Here is a 22,160-nt window from a genome sequence, read left to right as displayed (position 1 = left end):
AAGTGATCTGATTGGTGCTCCGGGCAGCTCGTGTCCTTTAAATAGCCCACTCCGAGATTGTCTATCAATGAAGTAGTAAAAGGGGGGGAACGGCTGAGGTCCGAGAGGGAGGAGAAGACTTTGAGAGAGCTTTAGCGTAGAGGGGTTCCCCATCTTTTAGTTACTGAATTCCCCCCAAAAAAAGGCGACCAACATGAAATTCATCATTGGCATTGGAGGGTGAGTATCCGTTTGACCCAGTCTGAAGTCCAGGTTCTTGACACCTCAGGTCATTTCCATTTGTCCGTTCCACAGCGTGACCAACGGTGGCAAGACCACCCTGACTAACAAACTACTCAGGACGTTGCCCAACTGTTGCGTGGTGCACCAGGATGACTTTTTCAAGGTAAGAGTCGATGGTGATGAAGGTACGATACACTTGAGGACACAAAGTCTAAAATTATGTCCTGTCATGGCAGTAGCCTAGTAACACAAGTGGCTGATTGTCTCCTGGACAGCCAATCATCAAGGTCGAACGTCCCCTCTTAAAGTCTAAAAGAATCGTGAGCCTCGCTTGATTGGCTACGACAGCAATCGTAAAGGTTTTTGTAACTGGTAACTTTAGTAAGCGACCGATCCAGGATCCATCGCCAGTCGATCACAGATCACGCGGACAGACAGAAAATTACACTGGTCGACAGTAACTGAGTGGGAATCAGTCACGTGTAGCACGAGACTCTCAGTGACTCTCAATCTGAAAGATCAAATGAATGAACCCCCCCAAAGATTTTCATCTTGTCTCGCTTTACTTTTCAATTCTGCGATATACGCGGTCCAAAGGAGTTACTGAATTGATTTCCTAAATGTTTTCGGTTTGTCCCTCTTTTATATTTTTGATCTGCGAGATAAAGTATCTGAAATCAGATAGCTAGCCTTTACTTTTAAGATCTATGAGATAATTACTGTAGTTTGTAGGATACACCAAATTAACCCCCCAAAACGGTTTTATCCAGTGCCTATTGTTTTTGATGTCCTGTCCAACTATATATATTATTCTAGATGAACACCCCAAATGTTGTGCCAAAGCTGGGCAAAATCCTCGTGAGATAAATCCGTGAATGACATCAACCCACCTTTCGGCAAGTGTTTTATGGCGCGACGTCTGGAAAAAATACACGGACTGAGCACCCTTTCAGTCCGTGTATGTTTACGACGCTTTGCGTCATAAAGCACTTACCAAGAAGTGGGCCTCCGTCATTGACGTGCCAATCTCATGGTTTTGCCCAGCTCTGGTTTTTGCCTCATCTTTCTTTTAGTCGGTAGAATCCTCCAAATGAACCCCCTTCAATATGTGGTCTGTAGGATCTGATGAATGAGAAGCTGCAAAAATGTTTTTAATCCCTGTGTTGCTTTACCAGGTTGTGAAATACCTAATCCATAGGATCCATTAAATTAACCCCCAAAACATTTTCATCTCGTCCCTCTTCTGCTATGAGATAACTTGCATAAAGTATCTGACGAATGAACACCCCCACGTTTTTGTCCTGTCCCTCTTGCAATCTTTTCAAGCATCCTTGCATTGGAAAGTGAGCAGTCCGAGCACGCCCCCAAATATGCTTAGCTACCCCGTACGACTCCAACCACAACAACCCCCTAAAGCTCGTGCACTCCTTTAGGTGGAGACGAGTCCTTGACTTGCCCTGTCCAGGTGTGATCAGCTGCGACAGGTTACTAGGTTGCAGCAATGTTTCACTGGTGACTGTTATTTCAGAAACCCGATCAAATAGAAGTCGGGGAGGACGGCTTTAGACAGTGGGATGGTAAGAATGGATTTTCGCGTAGGAAAACCATATGCAGTAATGTACTTTTCCTTTCCTGCACATTTCCCTTTTTTTTTTGTTTGGTAATCAATCCAATCCTAAATCTAAAAACAATAAAGTCACACAGTATTCCATGTGAATGCCAGAGACATTCACTAACAGTGACTAATGTGTGTTAACAGCACATTGGTGAGGCCCAATGTGCTGAAACTGCCTTTTCTTGTCTTTTTTTTTTTTTTTTTTTTTTTTTTCCCTGCCAGTCATCTCAGCCCTGGACATGGAGGCCATGGTCAGCACAGTAAAAGGCTGGCAGGAGAACCCGATCAAGTTCGCCCGCTCCCATGGCGTCAGCCTGTCACCAGAAGCCGAGGAATGCGGCTCGGACCAGAAGGGGATCCATATTCTCATCGTGGAGGGCTTCCTCATCTACAACTACAAGTGGGTCACCCTCCTGCCGACACGTCACTGGTAACCTCCAGACCTCAAACGCTCCTCATAACAGGATCTCATTTCTCTGCAGGCCTCTTATCGACGTGTACGACAGGTGCTTCTACATTTCACTTCCTTATGAGGAGTGCAAGACGAGAAGAAGGTAGCGGACTATCTCGCCATTGTCATGACAACAGTCATAGTTACAGCAGTCCTCTAATACGGTTCTGATTTTGCCTCCGCAGTACGAGAACATACACAGTCCCCGACCCTCCCGGTCTGTTCGACGGCCATGTCTGGCCCATGTATCTGAAGCACCGCAAACAAATGGAGAGCCAATGTGACAGAATAGGTACGTTAAGATGAGCAATGGTGGGGTGTCAACCCCTTTTGATCGACAACATAAAAATAAATAAATAAATAAAACCACAGGGTCTTTAACTAGCCCACTCTAACTGGGCTAACCAAAAAACAAGCTGCTTGATTAGCTAGGTGCTAATGTACCCTACCTCCTCAACAGGTTTGGCTGCTTGTTAGCCTGACTGCAAATCTAGGCAAATCAATGGGCTAAAATTAGCACAGACAAAAAAAAAAAAAAAAATGACACAACATGTACGTCAGTAAACCACCAGGCAAGGCAACAGATACCTGCTTATCTGTAAAGTTCAGCTACTTAAAGAATAGGAAAGAAATAGGCTGCTTCCTGTGAAACTAGCTTGGATAATCAAACAAAAAGAAAAGGCTAAACTTCTGATATAAAAGAACAAGCTACGTATCTAAACTACTGGATAATATGCTTTAACTTGAAGCTAATCTGGCTAGCTAGCTGTCCAGCTTGACTGGACAATAAAGAATTGGCTACTATGTTAGCCTGCCTACTACTAGGACAAAAAAAACAAACTAAAATATTTATATTAGAAACAACTAGGCTACAGCATGGATATGCTATGTGGCTATAGTATTGGATAAGCAATTTTTCCTATTAAAGTATAGCCTGGCTGTAAAGATTTGCTCCTTACTGGATAAGTAGTTCGGAAAATGAATGAATGGACAGAAAGGAATCGGTCGCTAAATTAGCTTGACTGCTAAGACAAGCTAATCATTGGATTGAAAAGAACTCATCCAAAACTTCACAATGTGGAGTCCATCTTAGTAAGCAAGCTGGCAAGCAGATGAACATATACATACCAAACATATAGCCTACATAAATATACATAGCCTACCAAATGCATTTTCTTCCTGGTCTGGTTTTGTAGCCGCTTGTTAGCTGGCAGACTTCATAAGGATCCGTTATTTGTACTTTCGAGGGTGCCTATGAAGGAAAACAATGAGCAGTCACAACCATGATGTGGTGGGACACAGCCTCGCTTGCCTCAAATATAAAACGGGCTTGTTAAGCAGCCTTTGTAGCGTCCTAAAAGCTGGCTAACCGCTGGATTTTCCCCTTTAGAGTACCTCGATGGAATGATGCCGAAAGACGATATCTACTCCGTCGTGTTTGAAAGCATTCAGAACACCCTCCTCAACAACTTATAGGTACATTCACTATCATGATAATATCAAGCTTTTCAAGAACAAAAAAAAGCTCATTATTTTTGTATTTAATTTTATTCATTTATTAATTAATTTATTTATTTATAGATATTTAGCACTGACCTCTGTTTTTGTCTCTCCACAGCAGGATGGCGGCTGGGATGATCCTGTGTATAGATAATGTAAATATCACCGACCATTTTGATGACAAGTACGCCTTGTAGAATGTGTAAATAGTAATGCTGAGCACCACACACTGTCTTTCATTGTCTTTTGTATCACACTGTCCGGAAAAGATAAAAAGCCACCCCTGCTTCGGTGCGGGTTGAATGAACATCCATGTACATGTTGCTGTACATGTTTGTCAAGCCGAAAAAACATAGTCAACAAAGCACTCCAGTCTGTTTCTTGTTGTCTTTTTCACTCAGCAGTGCTCATGTTCTATGAGACTACAGATAAGATCAACTCACATAGATCATAAGCATTTATGGTATGCCATGAATAGCAGGAAAACCAACAAGTATGATTGTTACCCTCTTGTTTTTTTAATTTTTTTTTATTTTTGTTTTGTTTTTTTAAACAACTGCACTTTCAACTGATTATAATTTATTATACTGCTTATATATTGTTGCACAATAAATATTATATATTTTAAGTATATTATATAAACATAATATATTGAAAATATAAACACACCAAATATATATATATAATTTATAATATATGATTAAATATCAGATGTGTGTGATATTATAATGTATAACTAGTAAACTAGTTAGATAATATTTGCAAAGAAAAAAGTCACACATGCACAGCGATTAAACGTCCATTCTGTTGCACATACTGACATACATACTGTAGATCAGTGATGAAAATCATGAAACATATAAATCATTTCACAACTAAAGTGCAAAAATATTCATTCATTTTTCTCAGAGAATAAAGAAATATACGAGTATATTAGAATATAAGAGTATTGTTGTAGGCTCTGGTTGTCTGCATTTGTTGCTATCACTTGTGTAAATATAAGTTTGATAAAGATTTATAATTACATTAATGCTACTTTTGTTAGCCCCTCAACAGATTTTTGCATTTATTAGAATTAAGTTTGTTCACTAGCTATAGAACTGAAGCTTTTAGTGAAGTTTGCTGCCACATAGCTACCATTCGTCACTCAAATTCTTGCTCATAAGTCAAGAAAATAAATCGAGCGGTAATGGTCCATCACGGGGGAAAAACAAAAAACAAAACTTGTAAGTGGGTCATTCAGAAGTCGAAGTACCACTGTATTAAAATTGATTTGACAATCTCAATCAAAAATCAGAAGGGGTGAAATACTTGTGCGATACACAATCGAACAAAACGTACAGGACGTCTATTTCTAAACACATGCAGTATGTTACAAACTCTTTTGAAGTGGGTCTTGTGATATGTTTGAGGGGGTGATGGTCTTGACATACCAGCTCTTGAGTAGATGGCAGCTGGCCTGACATTTTATATTCAGGCCAAGTGCCTGAGGTGTCAGGTGGGAGCGAGTTATTTTAAAAACACGCCACCGGACCACAGGCCGGTTGTCGGGCGGAGGCGGGGGTGGGGTAAGGTGACAACGCGATAACGGGCCCTCACGTCAGCCATCACCATGGCAACGACCAAAAATACAGCCCGGCCCTCCTTAAATGGTGGACATGGGAGCTCAATGTGTGTATGTATCTTGTGGGAGCGGTGTCATATCTTAAAAGGGCAAACTGAGTGTTTAGCACTTATATAATATATGTATATAAATGTGTATATATATGTATAGTATATGTCTAATGACAACAAATAACCTTATTTTTATTTAGCGTAGTTGTAATCAATCTTTGAAAAGAGAATTAATGGTATTTTGCTTAAGGTAAAAAACATCTTGTAAAAAATAATGTGTATGCTTTCCATAAAAAGTTGTGGGGTTTTTTCTAAATTGAAATTTAATATAATAAAGTGTATCTTTCCCATAGATTAAGGTAAAGTTAAGTTTTCCATAAAAGGCAGTGTTTTGAAGGGGGGGAATTTTCTATTTTTGTATTTTCTAAATTGAAATTTAATATAACAAAATGTATGTTTCCCATAAAATGTTTATTTTTATTTTTATTTTATTTATTTATTTTATTTATTTATTTTTTTACAAAAAATTCAAGTTTTAATTTATTTGTTAGATTTTTTTTCTTTTTCTTTCTCTTTTTTGCAATGTTATATAAAAACAAACAAACAAGTGTTTTCTTTTTCCAGAAAAAGTTAGATTTTTGAGAAAACACTATTTTTGGCAGGATAAAAAGTTGTAAAAAAAAAAAATTGATAAAAAAAAAAATATTCTAGAAGAAAGTATATTGCTGTCATAAAAGTTGTATTTTTAATGTATATTTTAATTATTTTTTTTATAAAAAGTTGGAATTTTATGAGTAAGAAGTGTATTTACCCATAAAAAGTATTATTTTTCATTTAAAAATTATTTTTAATTTATTATTTTTAATTAAAAGAAATTGTAATCTTAAATTCTTAAGACAATGTTTTCCCACAAATTTGTACTTTGTGAGTAAAACATTTTTATTTATTTATTTTTAGTTATAGTTATAATCTTATGAATAATTTAACTTTTGTATTTTTGAAAAACAGTTTGTTTTTTAGATTAAAAAGTTGTAATTTAATGAGAAACAATACTTGTTCATTTTTTCATTAAGCAAAAGTCCAAGTGTTTGCGAGAAATGTTTTTTTTCCCTAATTAAAGTCATACCATAGTCATATTTTAACTACCAAATTAGCAAGTAGAAAATTATTTAATTTTAAAAAAACACCTACCAATTGTTATACAGTTATATGTATTAATATTACAAATATTGTAATGTCCATTAATAATAATAATGTTAAATGATACTTCTCTCTAAGATTTGTGGCCCTGTCATTTCATGTAAAATCTGCTCCATATCATGAATGTCCATTAGTAATAAGTGACAACCTACACTGCACAATTCTAATGAGATCCAATACAAGATCGGTATGGAAAAGATTAGAAAGCTCACTTTTCACTGACACGGTTAGGGAGCAGTTTGCTATACAAGTCCGTTGTCTTTCGATTGGATAAGCATGATTGTACACAAACACGCACGCACACACACGCTACCCTGCCTTAATAAACCCTCAAGTGTCCTTTGGAGTCATGCTGAAACGTTTAAAGACGCAAGAGACAAAAGGTGAAGGCTGGTCGCAAAATTGGCACTTGTCAATCACACATCACATCACATCTATCTATCTATCTATCTATCTATCTATCTATCTATCTATCTATCTATCTATCTATCTATCTATCTATCTATCTATCTATCTATCTATCTATCTATCTATCTATCTATCTATCTATCTATCTATCTATCTATCTATCTATCTATCTATCTATCTATCTATCATTGTGTTAAAAGAATATTGTCAGCATCTCACCTGCAGTGTGTGGCTCTTATCATTAAGTTGTGTATTCCATATATCATCATCATCATCATCATGAAGCAAGGCCATGGAGGACACCTACAGATTGTAACATATATTCAAAGCGTCAAGTATTTTATTTCCAAAGCAGAAAGTAAAGGTTAGTTTGCCGCCTTTTTTTTTTTGTGGTAACATTTTGTTGTGATTGCTTTACTTTCCACACACAATCAAGTCTCAATACAGCGTCATATGATAATACTTACTGGCTATTATTTGTGCCTTTTACATGTCCTGCTCTGGGAGGTCTTGTGCCAAACCAGTGCCCAGGCTGCGGCGCTCTTATAAAGCGAGCGGGAATGCCACCGGGTGGGACGTGCAGCACCGAGAATAGAATCGCTAGCAGATTGGCCCTATTTGGATGCGCCGAGAATTGTGCGCCATTGATGGCATGCGGCACGAGGACACGGTGTGACAGTGTCAACTCTGTGACCGCCATCTGAACTTTCTATGATAGTTTAGGTTCATATTTCACAACCATTTTTTATGTTTTTACCATAGCAAATCACAGAGAATTTTTTCACGTGTCTCTTACAGTTTTTCTCCGTAGGTTTGGCACATTTCTTGAAGGTGAAATGACAAGTTCATTTGGCCAAACAGACTTGCATTTGTGCACAACTGATCAGTTCATTAGCAAAAGCACACATCTATCCCAAAACTGGTCACACATGCTTCACTCCAAGTTCCTTTCGCAAACAAAGAGTCACTGCACTGTCTACTGTACTGTTTTGGGATTTGTCCATGGTATTGTGAAAATGTCATTTCAGTTTCAAGAAATGTGGCCAAACCTATGGAGAAAAACTGTAATGAGGAAAAAAAATATCACTCTACAATATACCGGTAGTACTGATATAATTAGAAAGAGTGAACCCGTTTTTAATCACACTGCATCAACTGAATGGCCATTGTGCTGTTTTTTTTTTGTTTTTTTTTAGGCATATCAACTAGTCTAAGCTCATCAGTACAGCACTAATTATTAATAATTCTACTTGTAAGAATAGGATAAAGCATATATGACTATCAGTACTATTATATTCTGTCTACATGTTACTGGAGCGTTTCTGTTCAGTCCATTACTTGAAGGAATAAAGCGCCACAACAAGCTAATTAGCATTCACGTTACAGTAAGATAGCAGACTGAAAGGTTAAGCTAGATGGTTGTTTTTAATACACAAAGTGTAAATGTTTTTGTTTTATGTTGACTTTGACAGTAAACTTCAACTGGGAGTGAATTACATATCTTTGTAATATTACCGTCATATTTGTTTTTAGAACATGGGTTTATATTTGTGTGACAAATTATGAAGACAGAGAAAAAAAGTTATACAGTACTTTTTTTGTTGTGTTTTTCAGATACATTTTTTTTCTTTTTTTTTGAGAAACAAAAGTCATACTTTTGTTTTAATGACACAAATTTGGGGGTTGGGCTGAGGGGGTTAGTGTATTTTGCAGCAATGCTATCTACTATCAATTTAACTTCTTTCCAAATGAATACATTTGCGTTCCAAATAGTGTGTGGACAATGAATAAGACATTTATTATTATTATTATTATTATTATTATTATTATTATTATTATTATTATTATTATTATTATTATTATTATTATTATTATCATCTTCATTTCATAAACGTGTGGACACGGCATCCCCAAGTTGCCGGTGAGCAGTGGTAGATCAGTTTGGCAACAGTGCCCTCGCGTGGTACATTTTATAACTACATGCACTGTAACAGTATATAGGGCAGGGGTGGCAAACTGCGGTCCTCGAGGGCCGGTGTCCTGCTGGTTTTATAGATTTCCCTACTCGAAGTGCAGCTGATTCCAATTAACAGGCTCGTTATCAGGTTTCTGCAGAGCTTGCTGATGAGCTGATCATGAATCAGCTGTGTTGAAGAAGGGAAATATCCAAAACCAGCAGGACTGCGGCCCTCGAGGACCGGATCTCGCCACCCCTGATATAGGGTCTTCTACTGATTGCCAAATACGAAAACAATACTTGTGGGTGTCCAGAAAAAAAACATCAACAATTGCAATATTATGCAATTGCAATTATGTAATTATTGCTATTGTAATATTATTAAAACTAAAATAAAAAAAAAATAAAAAATAAAAATAAAGAAAAAACAAACAAACTGTAAAACTGTAGCTGTGTCCAAATGTTTTTATTTTACAAAGTGTTCCCTTAATTGTTTATATATATTCACACACACAAGTAGAAAAGGCCTACTAGCCTATTTTATCATTCACGTATTCATGTCATGCATGAAAACAGCCACTAGGGGGAATGGTTTCTTCTATTGTACAGTGATTGCTGACTTTTCTCGTTGAGACTCTCATCCAAAAAACTACTATTTCCATCACTATTTGTTTAGCTTAGTTTGTCAACCTACAATACAACTACTTTTTTTTTTTTTTGTATTGCGGAAGCCCACCAGCGGACAAACCACCACCTCCCACTTCACACTGTCTCGCGAGTGAAGGGTTAAAGGTTTGACCATAGGAGTTAAGTGGGCAGAATCGGATAAATGGCAGAGAGAGAGAGAGAGAGAGAGAGAGAGAGAGAGAGAGAGAGAGAGAGAGAGAGAGAGAGAGAGAGAGAGAGAGAGAGAGAGAGAGAGAGAGAGAGAGAGAGAGAGAGAGAGAGAGAGAGAGAGAGAGATGGAGAGGGGGTGGTGGGGTCCAACCCACATCGAGTCCTGTTAGAAGTGGACCTGAGGGGGCACGCAAGACCTAAACGCGCGTGGAATCTCTTAAAAAGTTTTTCAGGCTCGTCGTTTGGTTGCCATGGAAATTGCGTCTCTTGTCTTCTTCTATCTTTCCCACGGACTACTCCAAGTCATCAGCGGGCAACAGCAGCACCCGGAGCTGGCGCACGTTGGCCCCTGGCGCCACCGCATCCAATGGGAGAACAACGGCCAGATCCACAGCCTCATGAGCACCGGCTCCGAGTTCGAAGGCCCGGCGCGTGTTTACGTCAGCAGCCGGGACCGAGCAACGGGATCCGGCGGCAGGGTGAGGATCCCACATGCAGCACCCGGAGCGCACCAGGCGCGCACGGGACTACGCCGCGGCAACGTCGTGGACGCCATGGTGGGCTTCACTCGGGATCCCCTCAGGTGGGTTGACGGTCTCACAGGGGACGGTTCGGTCCCGCGCGGCCATGAGGAAGAACAGTTACTGGCGCTCACTGATGCACGACCTGCCTTCAGGTTGTACCCGGAGGGAGACCCGGGCCCCCCCGCGCCTTACCACCCACTGGAGGAGAACGCTTCCGACGAGTCGGAGAGCATGTTTAACGACGACTCGCTTCAGTCCCACGGCAATTCGGTGATGTACAACTTGTACCCTCCAAGAGGACGAGCAGGGCCCCACGCGCGACGACCCCCAGATGCGGGATACGGGACGAGATACTTCCAAAACGGTAGCGCACGTTGGAGTGACACTTTGTCATTTAGCAATATGGACTAGCCTTATGCATCAGATTGAAACCTGTTCATAATAATAATAATAATAATAATAATAATAATAATAATAATACGTGTTGTACCGTTTTTTTGGCACCCGATACCGATACCGATACCCAGCTTTGCAGTATCGGCCGATACCGATACCATACCGATACTTAAAGTTTTTTTTCCTCAACATGAAAAAGCTGTCCTGCTATTGGTTCAAAGCATTCAAGGGCCAATAGGATATCTTAGATCGGCATGCAGTGAACATGTCACATACATAACATCGTGCATGAGCAAGACACAAGATGCTGCATCTAAAATCCTATATTAGTGTTGGAATTAATGGTATCGGCATTGTACTGGGGAGTAGTCACCGATACCGATACCACTGTTTTAATGCAGTATCGGCACATCTGCCGATACGAGTATCGGTATCGGAACAATACTAATAATAAAAGCTAGCACTACCTGGTGCAAAATAGTGCAACTGCTGATATTTTAATAAAGAAAACTGTAGCTTTCAACAATAGACCCTTCCAGCTGACGTTACTGCTTAGCTCCCACGGCGCCTCACGGAGGGCAAACATCCCATAACAAATGAATGTAGAGAGCTGGATTTTCAGCGAGCGTTTTCATTCAAAGGTGGAAAATATGTCAAGTGTCACATAAAAAAAAACATCCCAAATAGAACACTACATTACTGCGGCTCATTGAAACCAGCTGTTTGGAGACGCAAGCTACAAAAGAAGGGGTTTGTTGAAGGCAAAGTGGAAGCAGAAGTTTAAGGTATGTTGTTTTTGCTTGAAACAGTACGGCGATCACTACCATTACCATTCAACCATTCATGAAATCGCTTGTGTCCGGATATACTTGTCTTGCTGTATATCGAAGTTTTCAAGCAATCTTAGCTTGCTAGCTGCTAACAAACAAATTGACGCCCTGCCCTCCACCACAAGGGGCGCACTTCAACGTGACGTCACACTGGAAGGGTCTACAGTAAGTGTATTTAATAATTAGATTAACCACAAAATAAATGTCAAAATTAACACTCAAATCTGGAATAACAAAAAACAGCACTGCTGATATATAGATTGGACTGGATATTTTCGATATTGTGTAATCATGTACTTCTGTACTCTATTTTTCTATTTCCTGTATTGACTATTTCCCTCCACTGTCACATTGTGGTGGATGGAGTTATGTGGCACAATGATCCAAGAACTAAGTTGTCTCGGGCTTTATGCTTCAATCTGATTATTCGATTAATCGATGGGGAAAAAAAACGATAGAATAATCGATTCTAAAATTATTCCATAGTGGCAACGCAAATTGACCGTTTGTCCAAATGTATTGCATATGTAGAATTAAAAAATATATTTTTTGAGAGTTGTACGACGGGCCGCATCAAATGCCCTGGTGGGCTATACATGACCCACATGCTGCATGTTACCCACCCCTACTTTTACTGAATGTCACACACATTGACAGCTGCAGGTACTATGGAGCACTGAGGTTTTTTTGGGGGGGGGGGGGAGCCTGTGCACATACTGACCTTGCATTGTGTTCTCCCAGGGCTTCCTGACCTGGTGCCAGACCCGTACGCCATTCAAGCGGGCGCTTACGTCCAGCGCATGCAGATGTTTGCGTTGCGCTGTGCGGCGGAGGAGGACTGCCTGGCCAGGTACACGCAAACACACATGCACACACACGTGCACGTGCACACACAGTCAGTGAAAGTGAAGTGTAAATGTTCCGGCCAGGTCGGCTTACGGTCCGTCGGTGCGAGACATCGACTTCCGGGTGCTCCTACGCTTCCCGCAGAAGGTGAAGAATCAGGGCACCGCCGACTTTCTCCCCATCAAGCCGAAGCATCAGTGGGAATGGCACAGTTGTCACCAGTAAGTCCCGGCAAACAGGTGAATACTCAAATGCCAAACTCCATGGTTTCTATTCTTCAACAGACACTACCACAGCATGGAGGCCTTCAGCAACTACGACCTCCTGGATGTCGCCACCGGCCACAAAGTGGCCGAGGGACACAAGGCCAGTTTTTGTCTTGAGGACACGGGCTGCGACACGGGCATCCGACGGCGCTACGCCTGCACGGCTCACACACAGGTGAGGCGGACTATCGACGGCCCAAAAGTGCTCTCGCTGTCTTCTATAGAACCAGGGTCAGTAACCTTTCCTGTCAAAAGAGCCATTTTAGGCCAAATAAATAAAAAAAAAAAAACTGTCTGGAGATGCAAAACATTGGAACTTTGTGATGAAGGAAACAGTGTGTTAGTGTTAGTCTAATGTACTGAGGGTCAAACAGAAAAATATGCGGCATCCAAATGTGTGAGATTCATTTTCTTCTACCTTTCGTCTTCTGTTATTATTATTATTATTATTATTATTATTATTATTATTATTATTATTATTATTATTATTATTATTATTATTATTATTATTATTATTATTATTCACATTTTTCACGCTTTGTTTCTCATACATTTTTATATTTTCTGCCTTTCTATCAAATTTCTGGAGCTTTTGATAATTTTATGGACATGCTATGGTCATTTTCTGCCTTTCTTCTTCCTTTTTTGGACATGTTCTGGATATTGTTTTTTTTTTTACATTTTTTTTGTCTTTTTTTGCGATCAATTTGTGATATTTTTGGCAATTTTCTGAATATTTCATTTTATGGTAATTTTCGTGATTTCGTCTTTGGACATTTTATGGTTACATTTGGAACATTTTCTTTTTGGATATTTAGTCATTGTTGAATGCAAATCAATTCATTTAAATAATATTTTATATTAAAAAAAAAAAAAAAATATATATATATATATATATATATATATATATATATATATATATATTTATATACACACATACATACATACACACACATATATATGCATACATACTAGGGGTGTGAATTGCCTAGTACCTGACGATTCGATTCGTATCACGATTCACAGGTCACAATTCGATTCGATACCGATTAATCCCGATACGAATTTATAAGTCGATTGTTGCGATTTTTTTTCATTCAAATTTAGAAAATACTAATCAGTAAGCTTGTAGAGTGTAAGATTTATATGAAAATGTATTATTTATTTATCTGAAATTTCAGTCTTATAGAGGTTGTAATCTGTTTCATGTTTGAACAGCATTAAAATAAAATATTAAGGCTTAATGTTCCGTTCATATAACATTCTTCCATGCTCACGGTGTGAATCCTAACCCGAAGTCAGACGTTTTGTTGAATATTTTTCCATTAAAAATGGAAGTTTAAAAATTGATTCACACACACACACACAAAAAAAAAAGGCAATGATGTAAGACGTTGAATCGGTAAGACTACCGAATGAACAATTCTGAGCTCTTAAAAAAAAAAAAAAAAAAAAAAAAATCGATTTTTTTTTTAATTGAATCGATTGGGGTCGATTCAATTTCAAATTCATCCATTGAATTTAATTGACTTTTAAAATTCTGGATTTTGCAAAATGTCATGAGACTTGAGAAAATCTAGTCTCCAGCAAATCTTGTGAGATTTCACAAATCTTACAAAGTCTCATGTGACTTCAATCATGATAACATCATATGTCAAGCATCAATATTTGAGTTTGGAAAATCAAGTCCTTACTTTTTTTTTTTTTTTTAAAGAGTTTTCTTTCTCTTGGTTTTTGCCTGACTACTACAGACAGAATAGAGCACGTTGCCCCATCCGCTGTGCACCATTGTGGGATGGAAGACAGCCGACTCCCAACAAAATGAAGCAGCTCCCTCATTGCCATTAAAATCAATTTGGCCCAAGCGCAGGCAGGCCTCGACATTGCTGAAGTAGAAATTGACTCACTGGATGATGCATGAGATGGCTGTGCGCCAAGTACGTTAATGGTACACATAAACTGCAAGAGCTCCCCTTGTGGATGATGTAGGCAGGCGCGCATGTGACTTGTGACGTGTGCAATTGGAGGCCGCCTTACACCCACAACTGTGCCTCTGTTTGCGACAGAAGGTCCTTATTCAGGGAGGCGATCAAGAAAAACTTCAGCATATTTAAGAAACACCCAACATTAAGACATTTTTTTTAGCCTGCTGTTTTGAGGTTGAAATTTTTGTTGAACATTTTGTCTTCAGGGACTGAGCCCAGGCTGTCACGACCTCTACGCCGCCAACATTGACTGCCAGTGGATTGACATCACAGACGTCACACCAGGAAACTACATTTTGAAGGTTAAAAAAAAAAAGAACTGTTAATTTATTTCACTGAGATGTTCTCGTAACCAGTTTCTAACTATGTTTTCAGGTCACCGTCAATCCAGACTTCTACGTACTGGAGTCGGACTTCACTAACAACATTGTGATATGTGACATCACGTACACGGGGGTTTACGTCCAGACACGCAACTGTCAATTAGCAAGGTGCTGGAAGGCAATTCACTCATGTCCAATTAATTTTAATGCACGTTACTCATATTTTATTCTGATTTTCAGGGGGTGAATATTCTTCGGATTTCAACAGAAACTCCTCACATGAGTTTTTTTTTTTTGGTCATTCCAACTCAAGAGGTTGCATTTGATACAGTTCCTTTGTATTTTACATATCATGGTCCTAGATGATGTGTTTTTGTTTTTTTTTGTTTTTGTTTTTTTAATTCCTTGAAAGACGTTTTTTTGTGGTGCTAAATGTGTTATTTCTTTCTGTTAAAGGATAATAATATATTCTATTTTTTTGTTTATATGATGTTTAGTCCAAGTAAATTGTACAAGGAAGTTGGGGGCTACACTGATTTGTCGATTAGGCCACGAGTTGACTTTACCACTCTGGAATGACTGTTAGCGCTTGAAGTCGATGAACTGCCAATCACGTATTTTGGCGAGAACAAAACAGACGCCTCGCAGAAAGCAATGGGCTGTGGGTTTGCACGTCAAACTAGCAGCAGTGCCTCAACGGTGTGGAAATATTTTACAAAAAAAAAAAAGAGACAAAATATGCGAGTCTATCCTGTGCACGCACATCTGAACAGGTATTCGTTGGAGCTCAGACTTGCACCAAAGATCTGAATTTGCTATTTGTATTAGCGAATGAGTAAACCTACTTGAATGCGTTACTCAATGTACTTATGCCCAAAAACATGCCATAGTCCAACGAATGGAAACTACAAATTGATCAAAATGTTGTAGGCTACTTGTAGCGCTTTCCCTGGATCATATGTTTACAATGCCATAGTCATGTAGGCCTATCGGAGTGTAGCCCGTGTGTTTCAACACACGGAAAAGTTAACTCTTTTAGGTTCAAATAAACTTCAAGGACGCTTCACCGTACTCTGGCCAACAGCAGAACAAATGATGTTTTTTTTTCTCTTTAGTCCCATTTTAAATCCATCTACATTGCTACTAGCTTTATCTTAGCTAGCACTATGAAAACTGAGGCTTAAAAGGAACCCCAGCTGTCATGACAAGTTTGGTCTATATTATTTATTTGGTTGTTACTAACATAACTATGAGATAAATTTTTCACAAATCATTTCCAGTTTCATACATTTTGTAGAAACGTTATTTGCGCGTATTGCGCGCATTGTTATGGCCATTTTCTTGAAAATGTTTTTTTTTTTTTTTTGAATTTATATATATTGGAGAAAAAAAGTTAAAACATTAACTAACTGATTAATCACAAAAAATGATCTCATTAATCATGTATTAACACAGATTAATTACACTATCAATTTTGACCGTAGATTATCCTTTATCTTGACAGCGGATGGTTACGTTACAGGTAGCAGAGGTTGTGTTTGAGCAATAAACATAACTACATGCATTAAAGTAAAGCATTTAATAAATGTTTGTGTATGACATTCAGAATATTTGTTCATGTCAAATTACTGGGGTCTTTTTTTTTTTATTATGCAAGTAATTAACGGATAGAAAAGAGGAGGATGAGCGTGTGCAGTGGATTTCAGGGTGGTCCTAATACTCTTTCAAAATTATGATTAACATAAATGGAGTGCCGTTTGAACTCGCAGACCTTCACGAACTGTTTGTTGATATTTTTAAATGAATTTGTTGGCAATCATGAAAAATAAGAGCCAAAGTGTAGGAGGACGTTCAGAGAAGATGTGCAATAAAGTTGTGTAAAACTGTTACTAATGCTTGAACATGTTAATGTTAATGTATGTCACATTTGATACAATAAAAACTATATTAAGAAGGGGGTCGTTATTACTGCTGTTTTGGTTAGCAAATGAGCTCAGCAGCTATCGATAGCATCTATGAACTGAGCTAATTGTTGCATCATTGCATAAACTGTAAGAATGCCGGACATTGTACACACAAGCACCAAGCTGCTGTTTTGGTTAGCAACAGAGGTACAGTAGGCTCAGCAGAAAACAACATCATCTACAAAGTATGAAAGTTGTGCAAAAGTATGCCACAACATAAACTTGGATTCCCACAACACTGTGGAGCAGCCACATCAGAAACCAAACAACATTTACAGGCCATTAAATGTGTTGCTGTTTTGGTTGGCAATGGCGCTCATTGGGTTAAACCTCTATTGTCCATTTGTAAATGACATCATCCGACATTGGCATTTTCTTCTTAGTCGGGACTATTTGAGGATTAAGGACTTTCCAGGTAGTTTTGCTTTGGTGTTTGTGCACGGCGGCTGCAGATCGAGACACTTGGCACACAGGCAGTGGCGGCATGTTTGCTGACAGGCCTTTGTGAAAGCCGCATGAATGAATGCCTTCCTCCAGGGCGCAGTTGAAAAAGTCAAAGGCCACCGGCAAAGACAACCGTCATTGAAACATGGTTTTAGTTGCCATGAGCACAACAAACCCACACCAGAGTGAGTCATCACGCAAAAGGGTTTTGTTTCCTTCCTGCTGGTGTTTTAGGAGAAATAATAAGCAAAACCTGGGGAGAACAAATATGAATGTTTCTAACAATGTTAGCGCTGTCAAGCCCCAGATGTTGGCTATTTAGGCTACAGCACTCCGTGGCAGAGCTGCAGAGAGATAAATCCCAAATTGAAATTTACACTCAATGCTGCCAAGATGCTTCCTTGCCAGAGTAGATTGTCTGTGTTATTCAAAGTGTCTGGAAAGTCCACCCAATTCTTGTCCGGGTCTGCTCAAATCAGATTGAAATGCCTCCAGACTTGTTGGCTCTCTACTAAGATACTTGTTAAGCTAAAAACTAGCAAAGAGGATATTTGTTACTTCAGTTTAATTGTAACCTTGCCTTCGCAAGATGAATTCTCGCGGTATTTGTGAGTTCACAAACTCCGGAGAATACATCTTGTACCGTTCCCGCTGATAATTGCCTTTCCGAACCACTGGTGGTTCGGACCAATCACAGAGCGACATTGTGTTTGGGGGCGGGATATGCAACTGTGACGAAACCAGCGCCGACAAAGGAGTTAACCAACATACCCAACATGGACGAATGGACGTTACAATTAATTCTGTTCTCGCAGAATGACTCACCGTTTCCTTGTTGAATGTTGAACAGCGAGAGGCGCTTCGTGCATTTCGAGCTGGTAAGACGTTCGTGCTTTTCCTCCCTTCGACAAGAACGGAGATGACATTTTCACCCGTGGCCGTGATTGGTTAAAACAAACGTGTAGAATGTCGCATCGTCCAATCCGCTCAAATTATTGTACAGAATGTCCTTTTCCTGACGAAATTACTGTGGAGCGTTGCCAGACACATCCATCTGGCTATTCCCAGGTTAGTTTAATTGGCAATTTATTGTAAATAAAAAATATTGTTAAAATAATATTATTGAAGATAATGGTAACATACATACATAAAAAATAAACGAAACAGTCACTTGATTACATAATTGTCTAATTATTTATAATTAAATAATTGTAATTTCATGAATTATTTAAAAAAATAAATAAATACAATGGGCTAACCCATGAGGACTTTTTTAATGGCCTGGCCCATCTGTCTGTTTTAAAAATCAAATGTGCCCAATGAGCAGCCGTGGTTTCTTCCCTGTATCAGAATGAGTAGCACTTTCCTACATCTGAATGATCAGAATCAATTAAAGTGTCATTGCACATCCACCACAGTAGGTGGCAGTGTGAGTCTCATTGTCAGAGTGCGGAAGGAGTATTAGCTCCTCTGTAGCGGTGGACTTACAAAAAAAAATATAGACAAATGATATTATTTCTAGTCATGGAGAGTTGGGGAGGGCGAAATATTTCCTTCTTCCTGTGGAGCATAACAAAAAATACTTTAAATAGTATTGACCTAAAGTGTATGCTTTCCAACGATACATATGTGTTAGCAGCAAAAAGGGGACAGTTGAGTTTTCGTCCATTATCACAAATCCCTTCGATGTGCAGTTCTCCCAACTCAGCTGGCCAACATCTTTTGAGACCTGAGTGTCATTTATAACATGTCATGCTGTAGAGATGAATCGCCTCTGTTTGTTCAGCTGCGGGGTTTCACACCGACATCTGGACCCGGTCTCAGGTCGAGCCACGCGCGAGCACTCAGACGCGAAAACACGACGGCTGGCAAGCACAAGTTTGGCCCGTGCCAATACAACATAGCACACAGGTGGGCACAGTCCACCATCTGGTTGTAGACCACACCTCAGCTGGGTATACAATTTGAGAAGTACTATGTGGTGGACTGGTCAGTAAAGTATGCTGCAATCTGTTGCTGACTGTCAAAATTAATCATGAGGAAGTCGGAAAACAAAAAGAAGTCAGAAGTCAGGAATGCTAATGCTAACAAGTACAACAAATTAGTGGTGTGAGATGTTGCAAATTTTGATATCGATCCAATACCAAATAAATACAGGGCCAGTATCGCACATCCTGATATCTATACTTTATGAAAATTATATATAGAATAACATACAATTATTATTATTTTTTAAATTAAGGTAGTTGTATCATAGAAATGCTTATTCACAAAAAAAATTCAACCTTTTAAGTGTTTTTGTGGTGTTTCATTTTTAAACAAAGGACAAATTAGGACTTTTATTGATAAATACAAAATACTTTATCAATGTTTTCCCCCAGCAACATTACAACCATAACAAAATATATATATTTTTTAAACAAAGTGTACAACGGGATCATAGACAAAGAAATTTAAGCCAATACTTTATCATATACTGTTCAGACCAAACCGCAGCAGTGCATAAAAGAGCCCAACTGAAACTAAACTACTAGATCGATATTATAGCGCCAGTATGGATCTGATATTGACTTGGTATCGATAATAACAATATTTGGATCGATCCACCCACCACTACAACAAATCAACAGCCTGCTCTTTACTTAGACCCGCATGATGCTGTTCATTTTTTTCAGAGTGAAATTGCTTGCAAGGTTCTATAGAAAAAAAATTGTATTAACAGAAGTCCATTGCACGCAACTCAGAAAGCTGTTACCAGGGCAGATAGTTTCCATATGGCGTTTGGAGACATTCCTTAAGCCACCCTTTGGTATGGGGTTCGGGTCATTTCTATTAAAAAAAATAAAAAATAAAAAATAAAAGCCAGGGCCACGAAGTTCGAACTGACAAGGACGCAGGCTAGCATCGCGTCAGTCCCGTTCAGGCACAGAGTAGAGAAACTCCTCGGTATCTCTGTCATCCGCTCGAGATTAAGAGCGGCGTCGGTGCAGACGTCCTGGAGCGCTCCAACTCTTGAGTGGGGACCCGTGATGAAATGTTTCTCTTTCGAGCTGGGTGGTATGGTGACTTGGGTGGTATTCACAGAGGGATGCCTCTGAGGATTTTTTTTTTTTTTTCATTGTTGATTCGTTGTCTGGAAGGCTCGCCTTTGTGTACCGGAGAACCATCTGTTTAGCGCACCCTGGATCATCCATTTAGCAGCCAACACAAACACCAGTCACTCAACTAGTGATGTTCAAATTTTTATTTTTCTGCTGGAGAAGGGGCCGCTCCTCTTCAGTGCGTAGTCACCGTCGCGAACAATGTTCGCGAGACATGCGAGGCGACATGACATTTCGTGCTCAGTCTGAACCGTCAACCTAGCATAAAAGAATTGTTGGATCGTGTGGGGTCTGGAATGATTCATGGTAAATGTGTTGTGTCTTGTGCTAGCCTAAAAACCACAACTTAGCCACCATAAGCTAATTTATCAAGTTTTTTTTTTTTTGTTTTTTTTTTAGTAATTTATCTATCAACGTTAGTAAAGCGATGCGAAAATGTTTGAATAGTTGTTTTTTTTTTCATTATGTTTTATTTCTGTAATTAAGTGCATTTCAGTGTGTACTTGTGTTTTGTTTTTTGTTTTTTTTTTACTTTTACTTTAATAAGGCGCAACCAGTACTTCTACTTTTATAGAGCTTTTTTTAAACCTAAGTATCAGTATTTTTTCCACCTTTTGATTTGATTTATTGTTAGCCAGTCAGCCAACAAAACATGACAAAAAAAACAACAAAATCACATATACGCATTTAAATACATAACAAAAAACAGCATTTAAGCAGATAATGCCAACAAGTGAACTGACAAGCAGGGACTGCGGTGTGCCATTGTCTGGTCTCTTAACCCCAACCGCCAAATTAATAAAACTTAAAACTAAAACTAAAATCTTTCCTAATTTCCAATTTAGAACATGTATCCTGAAGTTTTAAATTATGATCTTGTTCGATCCGACAGGGCATACTAAAACAAAATTAATGAAAGTTCACAAAGTACACCATCAGATCAAACATAACACAACCATGAGTTAAGGACTGAAGATTAATGTTGGAAATAAGCAGCTCCAATATTAAGCAAACCGAGTACTCTGTCCTTGAAAGTCTTGCAAAACAGCCTCCTGGTCGACAAAAGCAAGGAAACAATGGCGGGTGTTGTTCTTGGTTTGCCGTCTGAAATTCCAGAACAACTCCGGTATTTACAAAACGCTAAAAATGCATTCCTCTTTCCAACGTGATTGAAAAGCCTTGACGGCAACCGCACCGGGGTTGTAAACCATCGGTGCCGTGCTCTGACTGAGTCAGGCAGTGTTTCTTTGAAGGTTACATCGGCCATATCAAAAGCACTCAAGGAAATACTTTGAAACAAAGATGGATGCTAATGCATACATATCACAGAGCAAAAAGATATTAAGGAGAAACATTTTTCATAGAAAGCAGGCTAGCTCAAAAGTCAACAACACAATAATTATTTAAAAAAACAAACAAAACAACAACAACAGGCCGGAATGCAGACGTATCAACAGCTAGTCTTGTTAGCTTAGCTGGCTAACACTAGCATTTTGAACCAACAATATTTACAAGTAGCCTACTTGTGCTTGTACTAAGTGCTTATGTTAGATACAAAGGGGTGACTGGTGACTTAGGACATCCATCCATCCATTTTCTTGACCGCTTATTCCTTACAAGGGTCGCAGGGGGTACTGGCACCTATCTCAGCTGGCTCTGGGCAGTAGGCGGGGGACA

General features: G+C 39.0%; 2 protein-coding genes across 4 annotated transcripts; both read left to right on the top strand.

Annotated features, from left to right (window-relative positions):
- The first annotated feature begins 69 nt into the window (after positions 1-69).
- Positions 70-4,129, top strand: LOC144020109 (nicotinamide riboside kinase 2-like). Of its 2 annotated transcripts, XM_077523209.1 has the most exons (8): positions 70-219; positions 295-385; positions 1,751-1,799; positions 2,060-2,237; positions 2,320-2,391; positions 2,474-2,580; positions 3,679-3,764; positions 3,907-4,129. In XM_077523209.1, the coding sequence occupies exons 1-7, from the start codon at positions 194-196 to the stop codon at positions 3,762-3,764; spliced, it is 609 nt and encodes a 202-aa protein (XP_077379335.1). In that variant the 5' UTR covers positions 70-193; the 3' UTR covers positions 3,907-4,129. The 2 variants fall into 2 exon arrangements, with proteins under 2 accessions (XP_077379335.1, XP_077379344.1); XM_077523218.1 differs by lacking the exon at positions 1,751-1,799 and having other exon boundaries at positions 162-219.
- A 5,820-nt stretch (positions 4,130-9,949) lies between these two features.
- LOC144018518 (protein-lysine 6-oxidase-like) lies at positions 9,950-16,825 on the top strand. Of its 2 annotated transcripts, XM_077520862.1 has the most exons (8): positions 9,950-10,387; positions 10,481-10,692; positions 12,296-12,404; positions 12,484-12,621; positions 12,685-12,841; positions 14,858-14,953; positions 15,027-15,142; positions 15,215-16,825. In XM_077520862.1, exons 1-8 carry the CDS (start codon positions 10,056-10,058, stop codon positions 15,219-15,221), a joined length of 1,167 nt encoding a protein of 388 aa, XP_077376988.1. In that variant the 5' UTR covers positions 9,950-10,055; the 3' UTR covers positions 15,222-16,825. The 2 variants fall into 2 exon arrangements, with proteins under 2 accessions (XP_077376988.1, XP_077376895.1); XM_077520769.1 differs by having other exon boundaries at positions 9,950-10,692.
- The last annotated feature ends 5,335 nt before the right edge of the window (positions 16,826-22,160 follow it).

Source organism: Festucalex cinctus, chromosome 1 (assembly GCF_051991245.1).
Source record: "Festucalex cinctus isolate MCC-2025b chromosome 1, RoL_Fcin_1.0, whole genome shotgun sequence".
Classification (NCBI taxonomy): domain Eukaryota; kingdom Metazoa; phylum Chordata; class Actinopteri; order Syngnathiformes; family Syngnathidae; genus Festucalex; species Festucalex cinctus.
The sequence above is the reverse complement of the archived record's forward strand: the minus strand, read 5'-3'. Positions and strand labels throughout refer to the sequence as shown.

What these genes read in the sequence shown, in the direction of transcription:
- LOC144018518 (XM_077520769.1), top strand. Translation starts at nt 10,056, where the DNA reads ATGGAAATTGCGTCTCTTGTCTTCTTCTATCTTTCCCACGGACTACTC. An exon ending in CCTGCACGGCTCACACACAG is followed by an intron (nt 12,842 to 14,857) that starts GTGAGGCGGACT and finishes TTTTGTCTTCAG; the next exon opens with GGACTGAGCCCAGGCTGTCA. An exon ending in CAGGAAACTACATTTTGAAG is followed by an intron (nt 14,954 to 15,026) that starts GTTAAAAAAAAA and finishes CTATGTTTTCAG; the next exon opens with GTCACCGTCAATCCAGACTT.
- LOC144020109 (XM_077523209.1), top strand. Translation starts at nt 194, where the DNA reads ATGAAATTCATCATTGGCATTGGAGG. An exon ending in TTCCTCATCTACAACTACAA is followed by an intron (nt 2,238 to 2,319) that starts GTGGGTCACCCT and finishes ATTTCTCTGCAG; the next exon opens with GCCTCTTATCGACGTGTACG. An exon ending in GAGTGCAAGACGAGAAGAAG is followed by an intron (nt 2,392 to 2,473) that starts GTAGCGGACTAT and finishes TTGCCTCCGCAG; the next exon opens with TACGAGAACATACACAGTCC.